This window comes from Tachyglossus aculeatus, assembly GCF_015852505.1.
Source record: "Tachyglossus aculeatus isolate mTacAcu1 chromosome 12 unlocalized genomic scaffold, mTacAcu1.pri SUPER_6_unloc_1, whole genome shotgun sequence".
NCBI lineage: Eukaryota > Metazoa > Chordata > Mammalia > Monotremata > Tachyglossidae > Tachyglossus > Tachyglossus aculeatus.
Window position 1 is genome coordinate 19,533,203 of NW_024044828.1, and position 26,841 is coordinate 19,560,043.

Consider the following 26,841-nt stretch of genomic DNA (forward strand, 5'->3'; position numbering starts at 1 on the left):
GGGAAGTACAAGCTGGCAACATATAGAGACAGTCCCTACCCAGCAGTGGGCTCACAGTCTAAAAGGGGGAGACAGAGAACAAAACCAAACATGCTAACAAAATAAAATAAATAGAATAGATATGTACAAGTAAAATAGAGTAATAAATATGTACAAACATATATCCATATATACAGGTGCTGTGGGGAAGGGAAGGAGGTAAGATGGAGGGATGGAGAGGGGGACGAGGGGAAGAGGAAGGAAGGGGCTCAGTCTGGGAAGGCCTCCTGGAGGAGGTGAGCTCTCAGTAGGGCCTTGAAGGGAGGAAGAGAGCTAGCTTGGCGGATGCATTAATGCATTATGCATTTATTTATGGCATTTATTATTATTATTACTTGCAGTCTCACACAGGTGCTCAGCCCACTGTTGGGTCAGGACTGTCTCTATATGTTGCCAGCTTGTACTTCCCAAGCGCTTAGTCCAGTGCTCTGCACACAGTAAGCGCTCAATACGATTGATGATGATGATGACTGTCTCTATATGCTGCCAACTTGTATTTCCCAAGCGCTTCGTCCAGTGCTCTGCCCACAGTAAGCGCTCAATAAATACGATTGATGATGATGATGACCGTCTCTATATGCTGCCAACTTGGACTTCCCAAGCGCTTCGTCCAGTGCTCTGCACACAGTAAGCGCTCAATAAATACGATGGATGATGATGATGATGAGGGGGCAGAAAGAGGGCAGACGAGTGGCCCTGCCGGCGGGGCAAACCGCACCCGACTTTGCTTGTGCCCCCAATCCTCACCCCTGCAGCAGGGCTGGCACAGACCCTCCCCACCCCAAGGCCGGGGCAGAGCCCACAAGCCGGGGGCCCCGGGAGCTCCCATCCCGGGCTGGGCACCGCCCGGCTCAGCCCGCCCGGAGACGGTGCCAAGCTCTCTCCGGGCTCACTGGCGGGGGCAGGCCAAGGCCTGCCAGAAGGGAGAGCCCAGAATTCCCGGACACCCCACGCCCTTTCTCCTTGGTTGGCAGGAGGCAGAGCCAGATGGCTCGGGGGAATAGAAAAGCCAGCCCTGTGCCAACTAACAGGTAAACTGAGGCACCCTCCAGCCCCGCATGGCCCAGGGGACCGACTGTTACTTATCAATCGATCGCCCCCGCTCTGGGGAGTGCGCTCTCTCTCTCTCCTTCCTCCTCCCCTGCCACCCTTGAGGGACAACGGACAGACAAGAAGGAATACGATTGAATGAATAATACTAATAATTGTGGTATTTAAGTGCTTACTATGTGTCAGGCACTGTACTAAGTAATAATAATAATGATGGCATTTGTTAAGCGCTTACTATGTGCAAAGCACTGTTCTAAGCGCTGGGGGGGGGGATACAAGTTGATCAGGTTGTCCCGCGTGGGGCTCACGGTCATCCTCCCCATTTGACAGGTGAGGCAACTGAGGCTCCGAGACATTAAGTGACTTTTAGACTGTGAGCCCACTGTTGGGTAGGGACTGTCTCTATATGTTGCCAATTTGTACTTCCCAAGCGCTTAGTACAGTGCTCTGCACACAGTAAGCGCTCAATAAATACGATTGAGGATACGATGATGATGATGACTTGCCCAACGCGGCTCACAGTCATCCTCCCCATTTGACAGGTGAGGCCACTGAGGCTCCGAGAAGTGAAGTGACTTGCCCAACGTCACACGGCAGACACGTGGTGGAGCCGGGATTCAAACCCGTGACCTCTGGCTCCAAAGCCCGGGCTCTTTCCACTGAGCCACGCTGCTTCTGATGCGAGGTAATCAGGTTGGATACAGTTCCTGTCCAACATGGGGCTCACAGTCTTCATCAGCGTGGCTCAGTGGAAAGAGCCCGGGCTTTGGAGTCAGAGGTCATGGGTTCGAGTTCCGGCTCTGCCAACTGTCAGCTGTGTGACTTTGGGCTAGTCACTTCAATCAATCAATCAATCATTCGTATTTATTGAGCGCTTACTGTGTGCAGAGCACTGCACTAAGCGCTTGGGAAGTACAAGCTGGCAACATATAGAGACAGTCCCTACCCAACAGCGGGCTCACAGTTCACTTCTCTGTGCCTCAGTTACCTCATCTGTAAAATGGGGATTAAAACTGTGAGCCCCCCATGGGACAACCTGATCACCTTGTAACCTTCCCAGCGCTTAGAAGGGTGCTTTGGACATAGTAAGCGCTTAATAAATGCCATCATTATTATTATTACTATTAATCCCCATTTTACAGTTGAGGTAACTGAGGCTCAGAGAAGGGAAGTGACTTGTCCAAGGTCACAGAGCAGACGAGTGGCGGAGTCGGGACTAGAACCCAGGTCCTTTGGACTCCCAGCCACCAGGCCACGTTGCTTCCCAGCGGCCTAAGCAGCGGGGCTCATCGGAAGGAGCCCAGGGCCCGGAGACGCTGCTGCGAGGAAGCAGGAATGGGCAGGCGAGGGGACGGCGGAGGGACTGTCTCTACATGTTGCCAATTTGTACTTCCCAAGCGCTTAGTACAGTGCTCTGCACACAGTAAGCGCTCAATAAATATGATTGATGATGATGATGATGCGTGGCCCCAGCAGTTGGGACAGGCCTCCTCCCAGACCCCCAGGGCAGGATCAGGGGCTGGGGTTGGGATGGGGAGGGTGTGTCCCGTCCCAGCCTCCTCGCGCCCTGCAGGAACGGCGGCTCGGAGCCAAGGGCTCGGCAAGCTTCACGATAAGAATAATAATAATAATGTTGGTATTTGCTAAGAATAATAATAATAATGATGATGGCATTTGTTAAGCGCTTACTTGCTTCACGATAATAATAATAATAATGTTGGTATTTGCTAAGAATAATAATAATAATGATGATGGCATTTGTTAAGTGCTTACTTGCTTCACGATAATAATAATAATAATGTTGGTATTTGCTAAGAATAATAATAATAATGATGATGGCATTTGTTAAGCGCTTACTTGCTTCACGATAACAATAATAATAATGTTGGTATTTGCTAATACTAATAATAATAATGATGATGGCATTTGTTAAGCGCTTACTTGCTTCACGATAATAATAATAATAATGTTGGTATTTGCTAAGAATAATAATAATAATGATGATGGCATTTGTTAAGCGCTTGCTTGCTTCGCGATAATAATAATAATAATGTTGGTATTTGTTAATAATAATAATAATAATAATGATGATGGCATTTGTTAAGCGCTTACTTGCTTCACGATAATAATAATAATAATGTTGGTATTTGTTAATAATAATAATAATAATAATGATGGCATTTGTTAAGCGCTTACTTTGTGCAGAGCACTGTTCTAAGCACTGGGGGGGTTACAAGGTGATCAAGTTGTCCCACGGGGGGCTCACTGTCTTAATCCCCATTTTACGGATGAGGGAACTGAGGCCCAGAGAAGTGAAGTGACTTAATAATAATAATGATGGCATTTATTAAGCGCTTACTATGTGCAAAGCACCGCTCTAAGCGCTGGGGAGGTTACAAGGTGATCAGGTGATCAGGTAATAATAATAATGATGGCATTTGTTAACGCTTACTTTGTGCAGAGCACTGTTCTAAGCGCTGGGGGGGTTACAAGGTGATCAAGTTGTCCCACGTGGGGCTCACAGTCTTAATCCCCATTTTACAGATGAGGTCACTGAGGCTCAGAGAAGTGAAGTGACTTGCCCAAGGTCACACAGCAGACATGTGGGATTCGAACCCATGACCTCCGACTCCAAAGCCCGGGCTCTTTCCACTGAGCCACGCTGCTCCTCCATGAACCTTAAGCGCTTACTGTGTGCAAAGCGCTGTTCTCTAAGCGCTGGGGTAGGTACAAGGCAATCAGATTGTCCCCCGTGGGGCTCCCCGTCTTCATCCCCATTTTCCGGATGAGGGAACTGGGGCCCAGAGAAGTGAAGCGCCTCGCCCGAAGTCGCACAGCTGATAAGTGGTGGAGTCAGGATTAGAACCCATGACCTCTGACTCCCAAGCCTGTGCTCTTTCCACTGAGCCACGGGCGACCCGCTCCGCCCCGAGAGCCCGGAGTCCGGGGTGGGGGGTGGCAGCGGGGCACACGCTGAGGCTCCCACGAGGCCTCGGCCCCCGGTGCCCCCTCGCAGCTGGCACGCGGGGAGCGAGGCATAATAATAATAATAATAATAATAATAATAATAATAATGGCATTTATTAAGCGCTTACTATGTGCAAAGCACTGTTCTAAGCGCTGGGGAGGTTACAAGGTGATCAGGTTGTCCCACGGGGGGCTCACAGGCATGGGACACTCCTGAAGAGCGTGTGGGAAACGGGGGCTGAAGGGCTTCGCTGCCTGCCCCGACTGTGACAGACTGTGAGCCCACTGTTGGGTAGGGACCGTCTCTATATGTTGCCAACTTGTCCTTCCCAAGCGCTTAGTACAGCGCTCTGCACACAGTAAGCGCTCAATAAATACGATTGATTGGTTGATTGATTGATTGAAGAGCGTGTGGGAAGCGGGGGCTGAAGGGCATCGCTGCCTGCCCCAACTGTGACAGACTGTGAGCCCACTGTTGGGTAGGGACCGTCTCTATATGTTGCCAACTTGTCCTTCCCAAGCGCTTAGTACAGTGCTCTGCACACAGTAAGTGCTCAATAAATACGATTGATTGGTTGATTGATTGATTGAAGAGCGTGTGGGAAGCGGGGGCTGGAGGGCATCGCTGCCTGCCCCAACTGTGACAGACTGTGAGCCCACTGTTGGGTAGGGACCGTCTCTATATGTTGCCAACTTGTCCTTCCCAAGCGCTTAGTACAGTGCTCTGCACACAGTAAGTGCTCAATAAATACGATTGATTGGTTGACTGATTGATTGAAGAGCATGTGGGAAGCGGGGGCTGAAGGGCTTCGCTGTCTGCCCCGACTGTGACAGACTGTGAGCCCGCTGTTGGCTAAGGACCGTCTCTATATGTTGCCAACTTGTCCTTCCCAAGCGCTTAGTACAGTGCTCTGAACACAGTAAGCACTCAATAAATACGACTGATTGATTGATTGATTGATTGATTGAAGGGCGTGAGGGAAGCGGGGGCTGAAGGGCATCGCTGCCTGCCCTGACTGTGACAGACTGTGAGCCCACTGTTGGGTAGGGACTGTCTCTATATGTTGCCAACTCCCCACAGCACCTGTATATATGTATAGATGTTTGTACGTACCTATTACTCTATTTTACTTGTACATATTTATTCTATTTATTTTATTTTGTTAATATGTTTTGTTCTCTGTCTCCCCCTTCTAGACTGTGAGCCCACTGTTGGGTAGGGACTGTCTCTTTATGTTGCCAACTTGTCCTTCCCAAGCGCTTAGTCCAGTGCTCTGCACACAGTAAGCACTCAATAAATACGATTGATTGATCGATTGAAGAGCGTGTGGGAAGTGGGGGCTGAAGGGCTTCGCTGCCTGCCCCGACTGTGACAGACTGTGAGCCCACTGTTGGGTAGGGACCGTCTCTAAGATGTTGCCAACTTGTCCTTCCCAAGCTCTTAGTACAGTGCTCTGCACACAGTAAGCGCTCAATAAATACGACTGACTGATTGATTGATTGAAGAGCATGTGGGAAGCGGGGGCTGAAGGGCTTTGCTGCCTGCCCCGACTGCGACAGACTGTGAGCCCACTGTTGGGTAGGGACCGTCTCTATATGTTGCCAACTTGTACTTCCCAAGCGCTTAGTACTGTGCTCTGTACACAGTAAGCGTTCAATAAATACGATTGAATGATTGATTGATTGATTGAAGAGCGTGTGGGAAGCGGGGGCTGAAGGGCTTCGCTGCCTGCCCCGACTGTGAGCCCACTGTTGGGTAGGGACCGTCTCTATATGTTGCCAACTTGTCCTTCCCAAGCGCTTAGTCCAGCGCTCTGCACACAGTAAGCGCTCAATAAATACGATTGATTGATTGACCTCGTGGCCAACTCGGCCCAAACCCGGCGGGCGACCCCCCACCGGACCTCGCTGGCCCCAAGCAAGGCCCGGGTTCCCCCGCTCCACCCCACGGCCCCGGGCCCTTGATTTCCGTTGATTTCCGCTCCGAAAACTTTGTTTTGGTTTGCCCGCTGGCCTCCGGGCCCGGGAAGGATTTTCTTAGCTTTGTTTCCCTCCTTGTTCCTAGGATACCTGAGCGTGCTCCTGCAGCAACAGACCGGCAGGAACCAGGGCGCGGGAGGGAGGGGGCGAGGATCAGCAGAGGAGGGGGGCAGCGGGGCGCGGTTGGGAGCCGGGATTTGAACCCATGACCAAATAAATCCCGGCCCCGCCGCTTGTCAGCTGTGTGACTCTGGGCAAGTCGCTTCCCTTCTCTGGGCCTCAGCTACCTCATCTGTAAAATGGGGATTAAGATTGTGAGCCCCACGTGGGACAACCTGATCACCTTGTAACCTCCCCAGCGCTTAGAACAGTGTTTGGCATGTAGTAAGCGCTTAACAAATGCCATTATTAGTAGGAGGAGGAGAAGCAGCGTGGCTCAGTGGAAAGAGCCCGGGCTTTGGAGTCAGAGGTCATGGGTTCAAATCCCAGCTCCACTACTTAGCTGGGTGACTTTGGGCAAGCCACTTCACTTCTCTGGCCCTCATCTGTAAAATGGAGATGAAGACTGTGTGCCCCCACCGTGGGACAACCTGATGACCTTGTATCTCCCCCAGCGCTTAGAACAGTGCTTGGCACGTAGTAAGCGCTTAACAAATGCCATTATTAGGAGGAGGAGGAGGAGGAGGAGAAGAAGCGTGGCTCAGTGGAAAGAGCCCGGGCTTTGGAGTCAGAGGTCATGGGTTCAAATCCCGGCTCCACCACTTGTCAGCTGGGTGACTTTGGGCAAGTCACTTCACTTCTCTGGCCCTCATCTGTTAAATGGGGATGAAGACTGTGAGCCCCCCCACCCCCGTGGGACAACCTGATCACCTTGTAACCTCCCCAGCGTTTAGAACGGTGCTTTGCACATAGTAAGCGCTTCCCTTCAAGGCCCTACTGAGAGCTCACCTCCTCCAGGAGACCTTCCCAGACTGAGACCCCTCCTTCCTCTCCCCCTCGTCCCCCTCTCCATCCCCCCGCCGTCTTACCTCCTTCCCTTCCCCACAGCACCTGTATATATGTTTGTACATATTTATTATTTATTTATTTATTTATTTTACTTGTACATACCTACTCTATTTATTTTATTTTGTTAGTATGTTTGGTTTTGTTCTCTGTCTCCCCCTTCTAGACGGTGAGCCCACTGTTGGGTAGGGACTGCCTCTAGATGTTGCCAACTTGGACTTCCCAAGTGCTTAGTACAGTGCTCTGCACACAGTAAGTGCTCAATAAATACGATTGATTGATTAATAAATGTCATTATTATTATTATTATTATATTATTAGTAGAGCAGAACTGGAATCCCTGCAGGGCCCCAGGGACTGAGCGGTCAGGCGGTCCACCCCGGCCCTGCCCAGCCCAGCTCGGGGAGGTCCCGCATATCACCGCCCAGGGGAACGGAAACTGCCCCGCACCCAAAGGTGCTCGGGCACCGCCCTGTGCTAGCCACCTCTCAGCCGGCTCCTGCTGCCCGGATTGTCTTTGTCCAGAAACGCTCTGGGCATGTCACTCCCCTCCTCAAAAATCTCCAGTGGCTACCAATCAATCTGCGCATCAGGCAGAAACTCCTCACCCTGGGCTTCAAGGCTGTCCATCCCCTCGCCCCCTCCTACCTCACCTCCCTTCTCTCCTTCTCCAGCCCAGCCCGCACCCTCCGCTCCTCCGCCGCTAATCTCCTCCCCGTACCTCGTTCTCGCCCGTCCCGCCATCGACCCCCGGCCCACGTCCTCCCCCGGGCCTGCAATGCCCCCAATCCCTCTGCCCATCCGCCAAGCTCGCTCTCTTCCTCCCTTCAAGGCCCTACTGAGAGCTCACCTCCTCCAGGAGGCCTTCCCACACTCAGCCCCATCCTTCCTCTCCCCCTCGTCCCCCTCTCCATCCCCCCCATCTTACCTCCTTCCCTTCCCCACAGCACTTGTATATATGTATATATGTTTGTACATATTTGTTACTCTATTTAACTTGTACATATCTATTCTATTTATTTTATTTTGTTAGTATGTTTGGTTTTGTCTCCCCCTTTTAGACTGTGAGCCCACTGTTAGGTAGGGACTGTCTCTATATGTTGCCAACTTGTACTTCCCAAGCGCTTAGTACAGTGCTCTGCACACAGTAAGCGCTCAATAAATACGATTGATGATGATGACCCATGTGAGCAGAAGGGATTTGGCCCGGGAGGAGAAAGTCAGTGAGGTGGAAGGGCAGCTGCAGGCCCTGCCCCACGGCCCCCTGCAAGAATGCACCCTGCTCGGGGGAGGGATGAGGGACTGGAGGGCTGGAAGGCTGCACATATTTATTCTATTTCTTTTATTTTGTTAAAATATTTTGTTTTGTTCTCCGCCTCCCCCTTCTAGACTGTGAGCCCGCCCGCTGTTGGGTAGGGACCGTCTCTAGATGTTGCCAACTTGGACTCTGCACCCAGTAAGCGCTCAATAAGAGAAGCAGCGTGGCTCAGTGGAAAGAGCCCGGGCTTTGGAGTCAGAGGTCACGGGTTCGAATCCCGGCTCCGCCACTTGTCAGCTGTGGGACCTTGGGCAAGCCACTTCACTTCTCTGCGCCTCAGTTACCTCACCTGTAAAATGGGGATTAAGACTGTGAGCCCCACGTGGGACAACCTGATCACCTTGTATCCCCCCAGCGCTTAGAACAGTGCTTTGCACATAGTAAGTGCTTAATAAATGCCATTAAAAAAAAATAAATAAGCAGCGTGGCTCGGAGGAAAGAGCCTGGGGCTTTGGAATCGGAGGTTGTGGGGTCGCATCCCAGCTCCGCCACCTGTCTGCTGTGTGACCTTGGGCAAGTCACTTCTCTGCGCCTCAGTTCCCTCATCTGTAAAACGGGAATTAAGACTGGGAGCCCCACATGGGACAACTTGATCAGCTTGTATCCTCCCCAGCGCTTAGAACAGTGCTCTGCACATAGTAAGGGCTTAACAAATGCCAACATTATTATTATTATTATTAATAAATACGATTGACTGATTGACTGAGTGGAAGGAGGGGAGGAGGAGTGGGAGGGAACCAGGCCTGGCCCGGCCAGGGATCCGGCCTGAGCCGCTCTGCGGAGGGGTAGCCTCCCTCCCGCTCCCCCCCGTGACTCCCAGATACCCGCCCCCAGGACTCACCCGGCTGGATACGCCACCAAACCCGAGCGGGGGTCGCAGGCCAGGCCCCGGCCTCCGGACACGGTGATTCCCAGCACCTTCTCCAAGGTCACCTGAGGGGACAAAAGTAGAGAGGGGGAGGGTCTTGGGCTCAGATCAATCATCCAGTGAGTGGTACTTATTGAGCGCTTACTGAGCACAGGATTAACCGTTCGGGAGAGGACGATCCAATACAGTACGTTCTGTACCCTCGTTGTGGGCAGGAAATGTATCTGTTTATTGTTATATTGTACTCCCCCAAGCACTTAGTACCGTGCTGTACACACAGCAAGTGCTCAATAAATATGACTGAATGAACAGAGTAAACAACGATCAACTCCTGCCCTTAAGGAGTTTATAGGCTAGAGGGATCCCAAAGGATGCTCCTTTCTGGCTCCCTCGAACCCAGTACAGCAGCCCAGGAATGCCGAGGGCCACCCCTACCCAGGCCCGTCTTGGGAAGGGTCTGGCCGGAAAGAGCCCCAGTCCACCCGCATACCCGGGAGTGAGGGATCAATCAATCAATCAATCAATCGTATTTATTGAGCCCTTACTGTGTGCAGAGCACTGTACTAAGCGCTTGGGAAGTACACGTTGGCAACATATAGAGACAGTCCCTACCCAACAGTGGGCTCACAGTCTAAAAGGGGGAGAATGCCAGCTGGCCCGTGGCCTGGCTTCCCCAAAGCCATGGCTGAGTCGCCGTCACCTGCTTCAGCCTCAGTTTCCCCATTTCCTGTTCCTCCCCCCTCCATTCAGAGGGTCTAAATCAACACCTCGGAATGGCCAATGCCCCCCTGCCCACCCTCCCTCCACCGGGTTGGTCTTTCCAGCTTGGAAGCCCGGGCGGAAGGGGCAGAGCCTCATTCTGAAATCCCAAGCCCAGCCACTAATAATTACTATTCCTCCTATCACTATTCAATCAATCAATGGCATTGAGTGATTATTATGTGCAGAGCACTGTATTAAGCGCCTCTGTCCAATATGACAGAGTTAGCAGGCATACACCCTTCCCACATTATCACTGCTTTGCACGTAGTAAGCGCTTAACAAATGCCATTATTATTATTAATAAGCAACTCCATTCTTGACTGTGAGCCCGTTGTTGGGTAGGGACCGTCTCTACATGCTGCCAACTTGTACTTCCCAAGTGCTCTGCACGCAATAAGCGCTTAATAAATACGATGGAATGAGTGAATGAATGAACTCCAGCAGCCCTTCCCAGAGGGCTTCCTAATCCTGGCCAGGAATGGAAAGGGAAGTTGGGGTGGGGAAAGGGAGAATAGCAGGCAAGTCCAAAACAGTCCCTCCCTCCGGGCCCCAGCTCTGCCCTGTTAAGGGCCCCTCCAACCCCCACCCATCCAGAACCTCCAAGGTCCCGCAGGGTCGTCATCATCATCAATCGTATTTATTGAGCGCTTACTGTGTGCAGAGCACTGGACAAAGCGCTTGGGAAGTACAAGTTGGTAACATATAGAGACAGTCCCTACCCAGCAGTGGGCTCACAGTCTAAAAGGGGGAGACAGAGAACAAAACCAAACATACTAACAAAATAAAATAAATAGAATAGATATGTACAAGTAAAATAAATAGAGTAATAAATATGTACAAACATATATACATATATACAGGTGCTGTGGGGAAGGGAAGGAGGTAAGATGGAGGGGATGGAGGGGGGACGAGGGGGAGAGGAAGGAAGGGGCTCAGTGTGGGAAGGCCTCCTGGAGGAGGTGAGATCTCAGTAGGGCCTTGAAGGGAGGAAGAGAGCGAGCTTGGCGGATGGGCAGAGGGATTGGGGGCATTCCAGGCCCGGGGGAGGACGTGGGCCGGGGGTCGATGGTGGGACAGGCGAAGGGTCCAGCCCCGTTCAGAGCCCCCCAGGCCCCGAGTCCAAAGCCCCAACCCCAGGCCCTGGTCCCTCACCCTGCCCTGTATGCACCCCTCAATCCTCAAGTCTGGGTTCAGCCCTGCAGGCCTCTTGCCTCAGGCCTGGGGGCCAGAAGGCAACGCAAGGCCTTCCCCGCCCATCACACCCTTCCTGGCCGGCCTCCCGGCCAGCCGGAGAGTCCCAAAGTCGGACGGCCAGCTCCTCGCGGCCAGGGAGGTTTATGCTTTGGGCTCTGCTGGCTATAGGGCGGCCGAGCTGCTCCCTTCTGGCCAGCGTTGCCGGGTTCGGGGCTACTGGTCCCTTCTGTCCTTCTCCAGCCCAGCCCGCACCCTCCGCTCCTCTGCCGCTAATCTCCTCACCGTTAGGCCTCGTTCTCGCCCGTCCCGCCGTCGACCCCCGGCCCACGTCCTCCCCTGGGCCTGGAATGCCCTCCCTCCCCACATCTGCCAAGCTCGCTCTCTTCCTCCCTTCAAGGCCCCAGACTGAGCCCCTTCCTTCCTCTCCCCCTCGTCCCCCTCTCCATCCCCCCCCATCTTACCTCCTTCCCTTCCCCACAGCACCTGTATATATGTATATATGTTTGGACATATTTATTACTCTATTTATTTATTTTACTTGTACATATCTATCCTATTTATTTTATTTTGTTAGTATGTTTGGTTTTGTTCTCTGTCTCCCCCTTTTAGACTGTGAGCCCACTGTTGGGTAGGGACTGTCTCTATATGTTGCCAATTTGGACTTCCCAAGCGCTTAGTACAGTGCTCTGCACATAGTAAGCGCTCAATAAAAACGATTGATGATGATGAAGGCCCTACTGAGAACTCACCTCCTCCAGAAGGCCTTCCCACACTGAGCCCCCTTTTTCCTCTCCCCCTCCTCCCCTTCTCCATCCCCCCGCCTTACCTCCTTCCCTTCCCCACAGCACCTGTACATATGTTTGTGCGTATTTATTACTCTTTATTTTACTTGTACATATTTATTCTATTTATTTTATTCTGTTAATCAATCAATCGTATTTATTGAGCGCTTACTGTGTGCAGAGCACTGGACTAAGCGCTTGGGAAGTACAAGTCAGCAACACATAGAAACAGTCCCTACCCAAACAGCGGGCTCACAGTCTAGAAGGGGGAGACAGAGAACAAAACCAAACATACTAACAAAATAAAATAAATAGAATAGATATTCTCTATGTCCCCCTTCTAGACTGTGAGCCCACTGTTGGGTAGGGACCGTCTCTAGATGTTGCCAACTGGTACCTCCCAAGCGCTTAGTCCAGTGCTCTGCACACAGTAAGCGCTCAATCAATACGATTGATTGATTGGGAGGTTTGTGCTTTGGGCTCTGCTGGCTATGGGGCGGCCGAGCTGCTCCGTCCTGGCCAGGGTTGCCAGGTTCGGGGCTACTGGCCTCTGGTTATTTTGGGTCCTTTCCTCAAACCAGTTTCCCGTTGGCGAGTTTTGGGCAGGGCAGGGAGGGGGCACGACAACCTCCAGAGGAGCTGAGCTGTCGGCTTAGCCGGAATCACCCGTCCCCACGGTCCCTGCGGCCCCGAGGAGAGCGAGGCAGCCTCCGGCCAGGACGTCCTTCCACCCTCCGCGCTCCCAGGCCCAGGCCAGGCAGGCTTCCCCAACCATGGCACCCGTGCCAGCTGCTCAGTGTTTACACAGCCTGTCTCACGGGTTGCCATCCCTCTCCCCCTGGCAGCGGCTGCTGGGCGGCTTCCCGGAGAGGAGGGGGGTGAGTGACGACAGTTCCAGGCAGGTGGGGTGACACCCCACCCCACCCCCGGCTCCCACCCCAGCAGTTGGCATGGGGGAGGGGGCAGAGATAATAATAATAATAATAATAATAATAATTGGCATTTGTTAAGCGCTTACTATGTGCAAAGCACTGTTCTAAGCGCTGGGGAGGATACAGGGTGATCAGGTTGTCCCACGTGGGGCTCACAGTCTTAATCCCCATTTTACAGATGAGGGAACTGAGGCCCAGAGTAGTTAAGTGGCTTGCCCAAGATCACACGGCAGACATGTGGTGGAGTCGGAATTCGAACCCATGACCTCTGACTCCAAAGCCCGGGCTCTTTCCACTGAGCCACGCTGCTTCCTGCTCCTCCACCGAAGTTCAACACATCCAGGAGACTCCGAGTGGGGAAAGCAAAGGAGGTGCCCCCTCTCTCTCCCTGCTCTTGGGAGCCCAGTCGGATTTGGGATTCCCTGAGCCCTCCCGCCCGGCCTCACCCCCAGGATCTGGGACAGTCAATCAATCAATCAATCAATCGGATTTATTGAGCGCTTACTGTGTGCAGAGCACTGGACTAAGCGCTTGGGAAGTACAAGTTGGCAACATATAGAGACAGTCCCTACCTAACAGTGGGCTCACAGACTAGAAGGGGAAGATAGAGAACAAAACAAAGCATATTAACAAAATAAAATAGAATAGATATGTACAAGCAAAATAAATAGAGTAATAAATACGTACAATCATATATACATATATACAGGTGCCGTGGGGAAGGGATCCAGGCCTGATCTGGACCCCGGACAAAGGAAGTCGACCCCGGGCCCGCCCAGTTCAGCAGATTCATCCATTCATTCAATCGTATTTATTGAGCGCTTACTGTGTGCAGAGCACTGTACTAAGTGCTTGGAAAGTCCAAGTTGGCAACATCTAGAGCCGGTCCCTACCCAACAGTGGGCTCACAGTCTAGAAGGGGGAGACAGACAACAAAACAAAACACATTAACAAAGATTAGATTAACAAAGATGAACACAAATTAGATAGGACAGGAAAGTCTCCTACATGTCCCACGTGCGGGCCCTGATCCGGTCTGATCTATCGACCCCCTCGCCGGGCCTGTAAGGCTGAGCCACAGTGGCCCACTGGCAGCCAGTACTAAGCGCTTGGGGAGTCCAAGTTGGCAACATCTAGAGCCGGTCCCTACCCAACAGCGGGCTCACAGTCTAGAAGGGGGAGACAGAGAACAAAACAAAACATCATCATCATCATCATCAATTGTATTTATTGAGCGCTTACTGTGTGCAGAGCACTGTACTAAGCGCTTGGGAAGTCCAAGTTGGCAACATCTAGAGCCGGTCCCTACCCAACAGTGGGCTCACAGTCTAGAAGGGGGAGAAAGAGAACAAAACAAAACATATTAACAAAGATTAGATTAACAAAGATGAACAAAAATTAGATACGACAGGAAAGTCTCGTACGCGTCCCATGTGCGGGCCCTGATCCGGCCCGATCTATCGACCCCCTCCCCGGGCCTGTAGGGCTGAGCCACAGTGGGCCACCGGCAGCCAGTACTAAGCGCTTGGGGAGTCCAAGTTGGCAACATCTAGAGCTGGTCCCTACCCAACAGTGGGCTCACAGTCTAGAAGGGGGAGACAGAGAACAAAACAAAACATCATCATCATCATCATCAATCGTATTTATTGAGCGCTTACTGTGTGCAGAGCACTGTACTAAGCGCTTGGGAAGTCCAAGTTGGCAACATCTAGAGCCGGTCCCTACCCAACAGTGGGCTCACAGTCTAGAAAGGGGAGACAGAGAACAAAACAAAGCATATTAACAAAGATTAGATTAACAAAGATTAACAAAAATTAGATAGGACAGGAAAGTCTTGTACGCGTCCCACGTGCGGGCCCTGATCCGGCCCGATCTATCGTCCCCCTCCCCGGGCCTGTAAGGCTGAGCCACAGTGGCCCACCAGCAGCCAGTACTAAGCACTTTGGGAGTACAAGTTGGCAACATCTAGAGCCGGTCCCTATCCAACAGTGGGCTCACAGTCTAGAAGGGGGAGAAAGAGAACAAAACAAAACATCATCATCATCATCAATCGTATTTATTGAGCGCTTACTGTGTGCAGAGCACTGTACTAAGCGCTTGGGAAGTCCAAGTTGGCAACATCTAGAGCCGGTCCCTACCCAACAGTGGGCTCACAGTCTAGAATGGGGAGACAGACAACAAAACAAAACATATTAACAAAGATTAGATTAACGAAGATTAACAAAAATTAGATAGGACAGGAAAGTCTCGTACGCGTCCCACGTGCGGGCCCTGATCCGGCCCGATCTATCGACCCCTTCCCCGGGCCCGTAAGGCTGAGCCACAGTGGCCCACCGGCAGCCAGTGCCCACTGGACAAAAACTCAGAGTGAGGGGGCAGCTGGGTCATCTGGGCCCTCCCCCCAAGGGGTGACCCCCGAGGGCTGGGCCCGTCTCCCCCAGAGAGGGCACGCCAGCGCCCAGCCCCGCGGGCACCAGCTCCCAGTTGCCTGCCGGTCCTAACTAGCCAGCCGAGCGCTAGGCCTGCTGCTCCCACCCCCCCGTTGGCCAAGGTCCTACTTCCCAGGCCCCCTCCCTCCCTGAAGGCCAACCAGGTGCCCATTGCCTTCGGCCCAGGCCGCACCCAATTAGAGCCAGGCACGGGCACGGGGGAAGAGGGCAGCTTGTTCCAATCAATCAATCAATCGTATTTATTGAGCGCTTACTGTGAGCAGAGCACTGGACTAAGTGCTTGGGTAGTCCAGATCCCAGTCCGTGCCAGGGCAGAGCTGCATCCTGCCATCCAGTGGGCCTGCTGCCAGGGCAGCGGTTGGGAGCTAGCTCTCTTCCTCCCTTCAAGGCCCTACTGAGAGCTCACCTCCTCCAGGAGGCCTTCCCACATTCAGCCCCTTCCTTCCTCCCCCTCAGCCTTACCTCCTTCCCTTCCCCACAGCACCTGTATATATGTATATATGTTTGTACGGATATATTACTCTATTTTACTTGTACATATCTATTCTATTTATTTTATTTTGTTAATATGTTTGGTTTTGTTCTCTGTCTCCCCCTTCTAGACTGTGAGCCCACTGGGGACCGTCTCTAGATGTTGCCAACTTGTACTTCCCAAGCGCTTAGTACAGTGCTCTGCACACAGTAAGCGCTCAATAAATATGATTGATTGATTGATTGAGCAGTAGTTGGCTCTAATGCTGAAGCAGCGTGGCTCAGTGGACAGAGCATGGGCTTGGGAGTCAGAGGTCATGGGTTCTAATCATCATCATCATCATCAATCGTATTTATTGAGCGCTTACTATGTGCAGAGCACTGGACTAAGCGCTTGGGAACCTGGCTCCGCCACTTAGCTGTGTGAGCTTGGGCAAATCACTTCACTTCTCTGGGCCTCAGTTCCCTCCTCTGTAAAATGGGGATTCAGTGAGCCCACTGTTGGGTAGGGACTGTCTCTATATGCTGCCAATTTGTACTTCCCAAGCGCTTAGTACAGTGCTCTGCACATAGTAAGCACTCAGTAAATACGATTGATGATGATTGAGCGCTTCCTGTGTGCAGAGCACTGTACTAAGCGCTTGGGGAGTCCAAGTTGGCAACATATAGAGACGGTCCCTACCCAACAGCGGGCTCACAGTCTAGAAGGGGGATTAAGACTGTGAGCCCCACGTGGGACAACCTGATCACCTTGTATCCTCCCCAGCGCTTAGAACAGTGCTCTGCACATAGTAAGCGCTTAACAAATGCCATCGTCATCATTATTATTATTATTATTATCAGGCCGTCCTTCCTCCCTCTCCCCCCTCGCCCCTCCTCCTGGTCCCCTGACCCAGCAGCTTCCCCAACCCCACGCTGCTCAGCTGATTTATGGATTTGCTGCATCTGCAGTAGGAGAGCGCGCGGACCCAAATAACCAGACCCGGCCGAAATTTCCTCCCCACCCCCGGGCTGCGGGGAGACCCGGGGGAGTGGTGGGGAGGGAGGGGGTGGCCAGGGTCCCTACGTGGTGACCCCCTCAATGACCCCACCCTAAAAAGACTGCGCCCTGGCCTGGGCGAGACTCCAAAAGCCAAGGTTCACGCTCACACACAGAACTCATGCTCCGACAATTGTCAGCTGGGTGACTTTGGGCAAGTCACTTCACTTCTCTGTGCCTCCGTTACCTCATCTGGAAAATGGACATCAAGACTGTGAGCCCCCCGTGGGACAACCTGATCACCTTGTAACCTCCCCAGCGCTTAGAACAGTGCTCCAGGAGGCCTTCCCAGACTAAGCCCCTTCCTTCCTCTCCCCGTCGTCCCCCCCTCCATCCCCCCCATCTTACCTCCTTCCCTTCCCCACAGCACCTGTATATATGTTTGTACAGATTTATTACTCTATTTATTTATCTATTTATTTTACTTGTACATATTTATTCTATTTATTTTATTTTGTTAGTATGTTTGGTTTTGTTCTCTGTCTCCCCCTTTTAGACTGTGAGCCCACTGTTGGGTAGGGATTGTCTCTATATGTTGCCAACTTGGACTTCCCAAGCGCTTAGTACAGTGCTCTGCACACAGTAAGCGCTCAATAAATACGATTGATGATGATGCTTTGCACATAGTAAGCACTTAATAAATGCCATCATTATTATTATGATTATTATGAAGGCACACACACACCCCACACACACCGCCCCCACCCCCCCCAAGCAGAAGGCAGCTATAATAAAAGCAGTGTGGCTCAGTGGAAAGAGCCCGGGCTTTGGAGTCAGAGATCACGGGTTCAAATCCCGGCTCCGTCAATTGTCAGCTGTGTGACTTTGGGCAAGTCACTTCACTGGGCCTCAGTTACCCCATCTGTAAAATGAAGATTAAGACTGTGATCCCCCCGTGGGCCAACCTGATCACCTTGTAACCTCCCCAGTGCTTAGAACAGTGCTTTGCACATAGTAAGTGCTTAACAAAGGCCATTATTATTATTATGATGATGATGATGATGGCATTTATTAAGCGCTTACTATGTGCATATTATCATAGTAAGCACTTAATAAATGCCATCATTATTATTATTATAATTATGGTTCTTGTTAAGTGCTTACTATGTGCCAAGCACTGTTCCAAGCGCAGGGGTAGATACAAGTTAATCAGGTTAGACAGTCCCTGTCCCACGTGGGGCTCACACTCTTAATCCCCATTTTCCAGATGAGGTCACCGAGGCCCAGAGAAGTGAAGTGACTTGCCCAAGGTCACACACAGCTGACAGGTGGCCATGCCAAGATTAGAACCCAGCTCCTTCTGACACCCAGGCTCTAAGCACCAAGCTATGCTGTGCCCGGCCGGCTCAAGGCGGCATCTTGCAACTGGGCTGGGGGCGATCCACCGGATTTACCGAATGCCCATCCTGTGTGCAGGGCACTGTACTAAGCGTTTGGAAGAGGACGATACAACAGAGGTGATGGACATGTTCCCCGCCCGCAGTGAGCTAAGTGAGGTCGGGCCCTTCTTCCCCAGTGCCCCGCCACGGAGGGAAGCGCGTGGGAGGACCGGAGAAGCCCGCGTGGTTGGCACTCACACCCGCACCCTGCCCACGCTGAAGACGGAGGGATTGTGTACTGGGCGACTTGGCCGGCTGACAGCGGTTGCCACGGCAACAGAAATTCGGCTGTCAAGGGAGGAGCGGAGGAGGGAGATGGGGAGAGCGGGGGCGGAGGGCTCAGCCTGCAGCGTGGCTCAGTGGAAAGAGCACAGGCTTGGGAGTCGGAGGTCACGGGTTCGAATCCCGACTCCACCACCTGTCGGCTGTGCGGCCTTGGGCAAGTCACTTAACGTCTCTGTGCCTCAGTTACCTCATCTGTAAACTGGAGATAATAATAATAATAACAATGGCACTTATTAACACTTACTTAGAGCACTGTTCTAAGCTGTGAGCCCACTGTTGGGTAGGGACCGTCTCTCTATGTTGCCAACTTGCACTTCCCAAGCGCTTAGTCCAGTGCTCTGCACACGGTAAGCGCTCAATAAATACGATTGATTTATTTATTTTATTTGTACATATCTATTCTATTTATTTTATTTTGTTAGTATGTTTGGTTTTGTTCTCTATCTCCCCCTTTTAGACTGTGAGCCCACTGTTGGGTAGGGACCGTCTGTATATGTTGCCAACTTGTACTTCCCAAGCGCTTAGTACAGTGCTCTGCACACGGTAAGCGCTCAATAAATACGACTGATTGATTGATTCTAAGCGCTGGGGAGGTGACAAGGTGATCAGGTTGGCCCACGGGGGGCTCACGGTCTTCATCCCTATTTTCCAGATGAGGGAACTGAGGCCCAGAGAAGTGAAGTGACTTGCCCAAAAGTCACCCAGCTGACAATTGGCGGAGCCGGGATTTGAACCCATGACCTCTGACTCCAAAGCCTGGGCTCTTTCCACTGAGCCACGCTGTGAGCCCCACATAGGACAGCCTGATCACCTTGTATCCCCCCCAGCACTTAGAACAGTGCTTTGCACATAGTAAGCGCTTAACAAATACCATTATTACTATTATTATTATTATTACAGTCCAGTAGGAGCTGTGGCAGCAGGAGGATTGAACTTGTACTTCAATCAATCAATCAATCGCATTTATTGAGTGCTTACTGTGTGCAGAGCACTGGACTAAGCACTTGGGAAGTACAAGTTGGCAACATCTAGAGACAGTCCCTACCCAACAGTGGGCTCACAGTCTAGAGGGGGGAGACAGAGAACAAAACCAAACATACTAATAAAATAAATAGAATAGATATGTACAAGATAAATAAATAAATAAACAGAGTAATAAATATGTACAAACATATATACATATATACAGGTGCTTTGGGGAAGGGAAGGAGGTAAGATGGGGGGATGGAGAGGGGGACGCTGGGGAGAGGAAGGAAGGGGATACTTCCCAAGCGCTTAGTACAGTGCTCTGCACACAGTAAGCGCTCAATAAATACGATTGATTGACGCCATCAGTTGGAAGCTCTCCCAGCCCTCGGAGAAGTCGCTGCTCCCTCAGCCGGCACTCCGGCCCCGGGAGCCACAGCCTCCATCTCATCATCATCATCATCATCAATCGTATTTATTGAGCGCTTACTGTGTGCAGAGCACTGTACTAAGCGCTTGGGAAGTACAAATTGGCAACATATAGAGACAGTCCCTGCCCAACAGTGGGCTCACAGTCTAAAAGGGGGAGACAGAGAACAAAACCAAACATACTAACAAAATAAAATAAATAGAATAGATATGTACAAGTAAAATAAATAAATAAATGGAGTAATAAATATGTACAAACATATATACAGTAGTGGTGGTGAAGCCCCGCCCTTCATCCTGTTACCATGGCAACACGAATCAAGCCAACACTACATCTCCTGCCAGGGCTCCGGGGCAGCAGGGAAAGCCGGGACGGACGGGTGGACGGTCCCCATGGGTGGCCTCGCCAAAGCCGGGAACCGAGGACGGAGAGGGTGGGAGGAGGTGGGGAAGAGCCGGAAGGCTGGAGGAAAGGGGCCGTGGCCGGCCGGGGACTTGGCCAGAGCTGCTACGGATGCGAGGCCCTGCAGGCCCTGCCAAACTTGCAGTAGCGGCAGGCTCGCGTGGCCTGCGACCGCCCGGCCAAAACCACAGGGAATCCCCTGCCCCCGCTCCCGGCCCAGGGCCTCGGCTGCCTCGCCAACGGCCGACGGGGAGAGGGTGTCCGGATGGGCCCTGGCCTTGCCTCTAGACTGTGAGCCCACTGTTGGGTAGGGACCGTCTCTCTATGTTGCCAACTTGGACTTCCCAAGCGCTTAGTACAGTGCTCTGCACACAGTAAGCGCTCAATAAATACGATTGATTGATTGACTGATTGCCGGGCAGCTGTGCCAAGTTGCCAAGCCCAGCTCCCGCGACCCTGGGGCCACCCGCCCGTCAGCCCCGAGCACCAAGCTGCTCGCCGTGCCCACCGGCGGCGGGGGTGGGAGGGCAGGGCAGTCTCCTCGTCCCCGGGCAGTGGGGGGGATGCAGGAACCGAGGCGGGTTCCCGTGGCATCGAAACCCCCCGAGTCGGGGTCGTGCCCCGGGGTGGCCGAGCCAGAGAAGGGCATCCGGGGTGGGCTCCCGTCAGGCCGCATCCTCCCATCCCGGCCTCCCTCATTCATTAATTCAACCGTATTTACTGAGTGCTTACTGTGTGCAGGACACTGTACTAAGCGCTTGGGAAGTACAATCAATCAATCGTATTTACTGAGCGCTTACTGTGTGCAGAGCACTGTACTAAGCGCTTGGGAAGTACAAGTCGGCAACACATAGAAACAGTCCCTACCCAAACAGCGGGCTCACAGTCTAGAAGGGGGAGACAGAGAACAAAACCATACTAAAAAAATAAAATAAATGGAATAGATATGTACAAGTAAAATAAATAAATGAATAGAGTAATAAATATGTTCTCTGTCTCCCCCTTCTAGACTGTGAGCCCACTGTTGGGTAGGAACCGTCTCTAGATGTTGCCAACTGGTACTTCCCAAGCGCTTAGTCCAGTGGCAACATTTAGAGACGGTCCCTACCCAACAACGGGCTCACAGTCTAGAAGGGGGAGACAGACAACAAAACAAAGCATGTGGACAGGTGTCAAGTCATCAGAATAAATAGAAATAAAGCTAGATGCACATCATTAACAAAATAAATAGAATAGTAAATGTGTACAAGTAAAATAAATAGAGGAATAAATCTGTACAAATATATGTACACGTGCTGTGGAGAGGGGAAGGAGGTAAGGCAGGGGTGATGGGGAGGAGGAGAGGAAACAGGGGGCTCAGTGTGGGAAGGCCTCCTGGAGGAGGTGAGCTCTCAGTAGGGTTTGGAAGGGAGGAAGAGCTAGCTTGGCGGATGTGCAGAGGGAGGGCATTCCGGGCCAGGGGGAGGACGTGGGCCGGGGGTCGACGGTGGGATGGGCGAGAATGAGGCCTAACGGTGAGGAGGATAGCGGCGGCAGAGGAGCGGAGGGTGCGGGCTGCGATGGAGAAGGACAGAAGGGAGGTGAGGTAGGAGGGGGCGAGGTGATGGATGGACAGCCTTGAAGCCGAAAGTGAGGAGCTTGTGCCTGATGCGTAGGTTGACTGGTAGCCACTGGAGATTTTTGAGGAGGGGAGTTACATGCTCAGAGCGTTTCTACACAGACCAGCAGCTGGGCCCGCTCGGGCCCCTTGGACTCTGGGCCCCAGAGCAGTCCCCCCACTCCCCGCCCCCCGCCCCAGCTGTGCCTGTGAGGCCGTTTCTCCGACTCTCCGCCGGCTGCCTTATTTGGGAGCCGACACAAACCAACCCCAACCCGGAGGCCCACGGAGCCCGCCGCCAACGCCGCTGTCAGAGGCGACCCCCAGCCCCGGGCACGGGCCTGGCGCTCCTCTCCGTCCCTCGGCTGTCAGGACCGCACCCCTGGCACGAGCCACTTCTGCTCCCGTTTCCTCCCCCGGTGAGGGTCAGCCTGTTCTCCTCGGCGGCCCTCCAGGTCATCGCGGGGGTGGTTGAGGGATGGGGGTGAGGGAACCCAGCCTCGGGCTGACGGGCGCAGACAAAACCTCGCCACATGCCTGCTGTCATCTCCCGGGCCGGAGACACGGCAACTGGCCGTGGTTTGGGGTCAGCTGGGCCTCTGGCAGCTGCCCGGCGCCCGCTCCGGACGCCCGTAGCTGCAGGGCCGCTGCCACGGGCGGAGCCAGGTGCCACCAGAGCCCTCCTGGGATGGGCAGGACAAATGGTCACCAGTCCCTGGGCACTGTGACCAAAACATGCCCCTTGACTCGAGGCGGCTCAATCCGGACAGGCCAGGGGGCACGGGGAAGAGGTTGGCTCGCTGAGGAAGGGGCTGGGGGTTGGGAAGGGCCACTACCCAGTGCCAGCATGGGGGAAAGGGGCTTGGGAAGAGGACTTGTTTTTAGACTGTGAGCCCACTGTTGGGTAGGGACTGTCTCTATATGTTGCCAATTTGTACTTCCCAAGCGCTTAGTACGGTGCTCTGCACACAGTAAGCGCTCAATAAATACGATTGATGATGATGATGATGATGAGGACGGGAGGTGTTGGAGCATGCGGGGCTGGGGTGGCGGGGCGGGGGACACACCCACTGAGACGGGGAACAGCTTGCGAGGAGCAGAGGAGTTTGTATGAGAGAACTCCTTCCTCTTCATAATAATAATAATGGTATTTGTTAAGCGCTTACTATGTGCAAAGCACTGTTCTAAGCGCTGGGGGGGATACAAGGTGATCAGGTCGTCCCACATGGGGCTCACAGTCTTCACCCCCATTTTACAGATGAGGTCACTGAGGCTCCGAGAAGTTAAGTGACTTCACACAGCAGACCTGGGGCGGAGCCGGGATTCAAACCCATGACCTCTGACTCCAAAGCCCGGGCTCTTTCCACTGAGCCACGCTGCCTCTCATGGCCCAGGAGCATGGCCTAGTGGGCAGAGCACTGGACCTCCCAGTCAAGAGGACCTGGGTTCTAATCCCGGCTCCACCGTTTCTCTCTTGACCTTGGGAAAAATCACTTGACTTCTCGATGCCTCATTTATTTCACCTGGAAAATGGGGATTGAGACTGTGAAGCCCATGTGGGACACGGACTGTCTCTAACCGGATTATCTTGTATCTATGCCTGCGCTTAATACAGTGCCTCGCACGTGGTAAGCACTTAAATACCAAGTGCAGCAACAGCAGGGAAAAGCAGCTGCCTCCTCCCTGCCCTACGTGGTGGTGGCAGGGTGGGTGGCGGTGGACAGTTCTGGGATCGGGATGTAAGGCCCCAGCATGTAAGGCCCCAGCTGGGAGAGGGGCCAAAATCAGCGATATTTATTGAGGCCTTACCCTGTGAAGGGCACTGAACTAAACCAATCAATCAATCAATCATATTTATTGAGCGCTTACTGTGTGCAGAGCACTGGACTAAGCGCTTGGGAAGTACAAGTTGGCAACATACAGAGACGGTCCCTACCCAACAGTGGGCTCACAGTCTAGAAGGGGGAGAACGCTTGGGAAAGTACAACAGAAGACTTGGTAGCTGTGATCCCTGCCCAGAATCAATCAATCAATCAATCGTATTTATTGAGCGCTTACTGTGTGCAGGGCACCGGACTAAGCGCTTGGGAAGTACAAGTTGGCAACATATAGAGACGGTCCCTACCCAACAGTGGGCTCACAGTCTAGAAGGGGGAGACAGAGAACAAAACAAAACATAGTAACAAAATAAAATAAATAGAATAGATATGTACAAGTAAAAGTGAGTAATAAATACATACAAACATATATATATACATATATATATATACATACATATATATATATACAGGTGCTGTGGGGATGTCAGATGCGGTCTCTATCCCACATGGAGCTCACAGTGTAACGGGGAGGGAATAATAATAATAATAATAATAATAATAATGGCATTTGTTAAGTACTTACTATGTGCAAAGCACTGTTCTAAGCGCAGGGAAGGATACAAGGTGATCAGGTTGTCCCACGTGGGGCTCACAGTCTTAATCCCCATTTTCCAGATGAGGTAACTGAGACCCAGAGAAGCGAAGTGACTTGCCCAAAGTCACCCAGCTGACAATTGGCAGAGCTGGGATTTGAACCCATGACCTCTGACTCCCAAGCCCGGGCTCTTTCCACGGAGCCACGCTGCTTCTCAGCATGGCTGAGAAGGAAAGCAGGGAAAGAGGGAAAGCAGAAGGAGCTTACGGTCTGTGGAGGGGGGGAAGACAGACATTTGAATAAAGTACAGATAGGGGAAAGAGAGTATCGCGACCACGATGATGTTTATTGTTGTACTGTATTTTCCCAAACGCTCAGTACAGTGCTCTGCACACAGAAAGCGCTTAATAAGTACGATCGAATTGAATGAATGAAGAGATAGACACCGGGGCTGGGGTATCAATGGGTTTAAACGGTCCACACCCAAGGGCCTGGTCGATGCAGCGGGGAGGGCGGATGGGGAAATAGAAAACAGTGCTTGGCATATAGTAAGCGCTTAACAAATACCATTATTATTCATTCATTCATTCAATCGTATTTATTGAGCGCTTACTCTGTGCAGAGCACTGTACTAGGCGCTTGGGAAGTACAAGTTGGCAACATATAGAGGCGGTCCCGACCCAACAGTGGGCTCACAGTCTATTAAATCATCAATAGTAGTTATTGAGCGCTTACTGTGTGCAGAGCACTGTACTAAGCGCTTAGAGGGCTTAGTCTGGGAAGGCCGCTTGGAAAAGATGTGATTTTTAGGCCCCACCTTGGAGGGAAAGGAGGGAAGAGGGGAGGAGGGATGGGCGGGGGGGTGGGGGAGCAGTGGCCCTGCTGAGGAGAATCTGCTCTGCTCTCCTCCCCCAACCCCGGGGCAATCAATCAATCAATCAATCAATCAATCAATCGCTTTTATTGAGCGCTTACTGTGTGCAGAGCACTGGACTAAGCGCTTGGGAAGTCCAAGTTGGCAACATACAGAGACGGTCCCTACCCAACAGTGGGCTCAAAGTCTAAAAGAGATAAGGCCCCAACCAGATAAGTGAAGCCCGAGTTTCAGAGAAGAAACAGATTGGGTTTCAAGTCCCAGACAGAACCCAGGGCGACTGACAGAAGAGACGAGAATCTCCCTCCCTCCTGATATTTCTGCCCTGGGTGACCTCTTTGAATGTCCCCTCTAGACTTAAGGACTGGGAGACCCTTCCCCTCCCCACAGCACCTGTATATATGTTTGTACGGATCTATTACTCTATTTATTTTATTTGCACATATTTATTCTATTTATTTTGTTAATATGTTTTGTTCTCTGTCTCCCCCTTCTAGACTGTGAGCCCACTGTTGGGTAGGGACCGTCTCTAGAGGCTGCCAACTTGGACTTCCCAAGCGCTTAGTACAGTGGTCTGCACACAGTAAGCGCTCAATAAATACGATGGATTGATTGACTGGGAGATCCTTCCCCTCCCCACAGCACCTGTATATATGTATATATGTTTGTACGTATCTATTACTCTATTTAATTATTTATTTGTACATATTTATTCTATTTATTTTATTTTGTTAATATGCTTTGTTCTCTGTCTCCCCCTTCTAGACTGTGGGCCCACTGTTGGGTAGGGACTGTCTCTTCATGTTGCCAACTTGTACTTTCCAAGCGCTTAGTACAGTGGTCTGCACACAGTAAGCGCTCAATAAATACGATGGATTGATTGATTGACTGGGAGATCCTTCCCCTCCCCACAGCACCTGTATATATGTATATATGTTTGTACGTATCTATTACTCTAATTATTTTATTTGTACATATTTATTCTATTTATTTTATTTTGTTAATATGTTTTGTTCTCTGTCTCCCCCTTCTAGCCTGTGAGCCCACTGTTGGGCAGAGACTGTCTCTAGATGTTGCCAACTTGGACTTCCCAAGCGCTTAGTACAGTGCTCTGCACACAGTAAGCGCTCAATACAACTGAATGAATGAATGAATGGAGAGTGACTACTGATTCTATTAACGTATCCTCTCCCAAGCGCTTTAGTACAGTGCTCCGCACCCAATAAGCACTCAAAAAATACCACCGATTGAATAATCCTGAGAGCCCGAGAAAAGCCTCTTGGGAGCAATCAATCTATCAATCGTATTTATTGAGCGCTTACTGTGGGCAGAGCACTGGACTAAGCGCTTGGGAAGTCCAAGTTGGCAACATACAGAGACGGTCCCTACCCAACAGTGGGCTCACAGTCAACTATGAGCAGTGATGGGCCCCTAGCCATGGGTGGGTCCTAGAGTTTCCCCAGAGGGGAGGGGAAGGGAGACAGTAGGTGGGGCATAAACTGGCCTGTTCTGGGCCTCCAGGAAAGGGGTCCCCGGATCCCCACCTTTGGCCCTGCCGTCCACCCTTGCTCGGTCCTTCGGGAGGCCCGTGGGAGGGCCGGGAAGAGCACGCTGGCCTTTTGGGATGGGAGGCAGG

The 26,841-nt window shown here is 52.0% G+C and overlaps 1 protein-coding gene across 2 annotated transcripts in view; it reads right to left on the bottom strand.

The window, feature by feature from the left end:
• Nucleotides 1-26,841, bottom strand: part of MAPKBP1 (mitogen-activated protein kinase binding protein 1) — a 54,424-nt gene that overhangs the window by 19,215 nt on the left and 8,368 nt on the right. For both annotated transcript variants that reach the window (XM_038741407.1, XM_038741406.1), the window contains exon 2: nucleotides 9,201-9,292. In XM_038741407.1, the coding sequence (XP_038597335.1) occupies nucleotides 9,201-9,292 (92 nt within the window). The remainder of the gene's footprint in view (nucleotides 1-9,200; nucleotides 9,293-26,841) is intronic.